This window comes from Rhopalosiphum maidis, chromosome 4, assembly GCF_003676215.2.
Source record: "Rhopalosiphum maidis isolate BTI-1 chromosome 4, ASM367621v3, whole genome shotgun sequence".
Lineage (NCBI taxonomy): Eukaryota > Metazoa > Arthropoda > Insecta > Hemiptera > Aphididae > Rhopalosiphum > Rhopalosiphum maidis.
Genome location: NC_040880.1, coordinates 14417844 through 14421646, shown reverse-complemented (window position 1 = coordinate 14421646; position 3803 = coordinate 14417844). Strand labels below are relative to the sequence as shown.

General features: G+C 35.7%; 1 protein-coding gene across 1 annotated transcript; it reads right to left on the bottom strand.

Annotated features, from left to right (window-relative positions):
* Positions 1-356: 356 nt before the first annotated feature.
* Positions 357-1425, bottom strand: LOC113548261. The gene is made up of 4 exons (XM_026949058.1): positions 1382-1425; positions 1217-1314; positions 811-941; positions 357-695 (listed from the first exon to the last, which is right to left on the bottom strand). The coding sequence occupies exons 1-4, from the start codon at positions 1423-1425 to the stop codon at positions 357-359; spliced, it is 612 nt and encodes a 203-aa protein (XP_026804859.1).
* Between the last annotated feature and the right edge of the window lie 2378 nt (positions 1426-3803).

Sequence of the window (3803 nt, the reverse complement as noted above, 5' to 3'; positions counted from 1 at the left end):
ATTCAAAAATACTAAGAAATCAAGGATAGGTATTACTAAAAATTATATCATACAATATGATGGTCTTGCAATATCTGCCATATCGTATTCTAAAGTAAAACTGAAAAATTTTATTACAGCAGATATAAATAATTTGTAATACAGTGTTATTAAAAATAGCAGAAACTACTCATCACTTAAAATAATATATACGTGATATATATATATATATATATATATATATAGTATACACATAATTTTATTATAATACTGAATATTATTGTATAACATAAACGGTTGACCACGACGTCGTCAAATCACTATACGGGTATATCCTCTGTAGACGGAACTGTGTATTCTGACGACCCAAACGCGGTCTACTTTGGAGCATTATTAATTACACTTACGATTTCGCGCCATGGCGACGGGCTGTAGAAGAATACGGTAAGACCGTTGTACCGGTGTACTTCGTCGAGGCTGCATGTCGTTAACACGTAGTATTCGTCGCCGTCGTCCATTTCAAACCTGGTGATCAAGTGACTTTCTTGTCCCCAAACCAAATAATTCTGGTCAGTACAATTTACCAAGGGACATGGCCGTTGATTGTATTTCGCGGCGTTCACCCTATCGACCATATCCCAATATTCGATGCGTATCAATATCCGTTGCGGTAGAAAAATTACAACCATATTCCCGGTATCAATCGTTTCAGTCGTCTGCAAGCATAGTCAAATCATGTGCTATCATAATTACCGTTATTTAAATATTTGTCTGTTTATTTTTTTCGGAGAATTATAATATAATGTGCATAATATATCACGCTCAACCTACTCGCTGCAACGCAAATTCGACCTGTTGCTGCTGGTCTTCCGTTGCAGGTGTTGCAGTCTGTACTTCGGGTGCATTCAATTCAACTTCGAATAGTTTATAAAAACATTTTCTGTGACATAATAATTTACATTCTGTGAACGATAACAACTCATTTAGTGTTTATATTATATTCTGACGAGTGTTCGAAAACCGTAGTCTACTTTGGCTGCCGCGCGATCAGTGGCGTATTCATAATTATAAAATGGGAGGAGAGCAAACCAAAAATACTAAAAAACACATAATTAACAATTAACAATAACGTTTCACGCGTTTTATGCGTTTAAATGCAATTTAATTGAAGTTGATACAGCCGATGGTGACGCCACTGATTAGTCTGAATACGATGCGGTCTCATATAATATTATACCTCTGCATTTAAACATCGTCATCCAACGAAACTTGCGAATTTTGCAAATTAAGCACTTTCGAAAAATTTTACGTTTCAAACGAAAAAAATGAGAGTCACTGAAATAAAAACGGTAAATTAAAATAAACACGGTGTTTGTATAAAGTTTAAATATAAACTCGTCACCTTTTTGTGCAAACAAATGTATTCATTGTTTCACTGATGGACATGTCGTTTAACATAAAATACTTGCTCTGTTAAAATTTAAAAAATGGAGTGCATTACAGTGTGTGCGATTTTCAGACGAAGTTAAACATATTATTATAATATATTACATAATATAAACGTATTATAGTAAAATCTGTGATATTACAGTCAACATAATACATTGTACCATCGTTGCTATGCGAATAGCCTACAACAGATACAATACATTTTCCTGTTATGCAGTTTTGTTGCTAATGGCCAATTTACATTTCTTTTATTTATATATTTTTTTAAGTAATATTATACGCCCGTGTATCTTATGGGGAGAACGGAAGAGTTGTGTACAAATATAACATATAAATTAATAAGATCTTTCAGCGCGGAAAGCTACAATGTACAGTGCGCGCACGTATGTTTCGTTTTCCAAAGTATGTTTGAATATCACTTGCAGATATTAATAACAGCTGGTTACACTTATGAATTTGTAACAAATTTTTCTAAAAAATGACAGCAATCTCTAACCAGCATTTTAATTATTGCTTGACCACTAGCCGTTGCCACGATAAATTCATGGGACGTAAAATTACTGTATCAGTTTTGATAGCAAAAAAATAAAATAAGCGAAATTAAGAGGTCAGGTTTAAAAGAAAATCGGGAAAAAAAGACTGGATGGATCCCTTGGCTCTCCCGAACTCGAAGTCTGCGCGTGCCTACGAGCTGTATGCACGTTATACATTAGTATATTGTGTATATATATATATATACCCATTATTTACATTATTATATTATACGCGGTTACGATTTCCGTGGGTTTGACGACGGTGCACGACGACGAGGAGGGGCGGCTATACGCGTAGTATATAGGTATACGTCTACAATAATGATATTGTAGACGTATTATAATGTTATAAATGTGTAGTAGACGAAGAATATAATATTATACGACTTGTAGGAACACCGCAGCGGCTCAGTGGCAGGGTTGCCTCGGGGTCCGGGGGATATAAATTTAGTCATAAACAACGCGCGTGCGGATAAACGCGATTGTCGCGTCGTCGGACTTAATAAAATAATATGTTCTGTCTTCATTAAAGTAATAGTATTACGGTGAACGATGTATTAATATACGGTAGAACGGTCGGACGATGAACGCGTGGACGGCCGAGAAATCCCCGCGAGACAAAAACGCCGCGGCAGTGCGCGCCACAATAGTATATTATAATATACATATGGTTATTATCTTACAACATACTCGTTTGGAAACGATAATGATGATAATAACAATAATGTTGGTTTTTTTTTTTTAAGAAACCGCCAACGTCCTATAGGGTATTATACAGGCGGAGCTCTATTTCAATATGTGACATACAATATACATGCAACAGTGTTTATACAATGACACGTGTTAATTGGCACACGGACACGGACTCGACTTCGGTCGACACGTGATACTATAATAATTTCGGAGATCGCGTGTTACCGCTCCCAGACGACGGTCGTTTGCCTCGATATTTTGGTCGCCAATTTTATATTGATGTACCTACATCGTGTCCGCGCGTGTACCAGCTAAATTTCATGGTAATAACATACTATACTCGTGTGCATATAATACAAGAGAAACACGAAGACGAGAGCCAAAATTGAACAAATTAATGAAAAATAATATACTATAACTCCGAGAGTAGTTAGATTGATTTAAGTGAACGCGAAGCCGTTAATTTAGAAACAAATTTATGTTAGTAAATGATGAAATTTGACTCTCTACATTTAAAAAAAAAAATATTATTTTTTCAACAGCTAATCGAATCAGTTAAGTTTCTAAGTAAATTATTGGAAAATTATAACCAACTAGAAATGTAAACAAATTTAAAACAGTAAACTATGTGTCTATATATTATCACTATATAACTTACTGGTATTTACCAACTTTAGTAACTTTTTTCTATCTGTCTAGGCAATATACCTATAACTTTGGTAATAATAATATTATAGATATTACTATAGACGTATGGTTATGAATCTTTTTTCAACTCAAAACGGCTCAATCGAGTATAAGATTGTTATTATAATAGGCGTTCGATATAATATATAACACCCCCGAGCCGCCGTATGGTACACCTACGCGCGCGTGCAGTACGTATCACACGTTATTAAAGGTGCGCAGTGTTGCGTTCGCGTAATGTTATTCATAAGTCATAACTCTTCCACGATCGGAAGCGCATAACGCTATAAGTCAGGTCGGGTCGGGTGGGTATATTATTGTACATTATTTATAGGCGCGGGTAAGTATGTACATGCAGTGAATGAAAACTCGCCGGCGGACTGCTGCAAACGACCGTAAGCACATAACACCATATTGATATAACCACCGCACGGCGGGATAAGACCTAGCGGATCGTATATT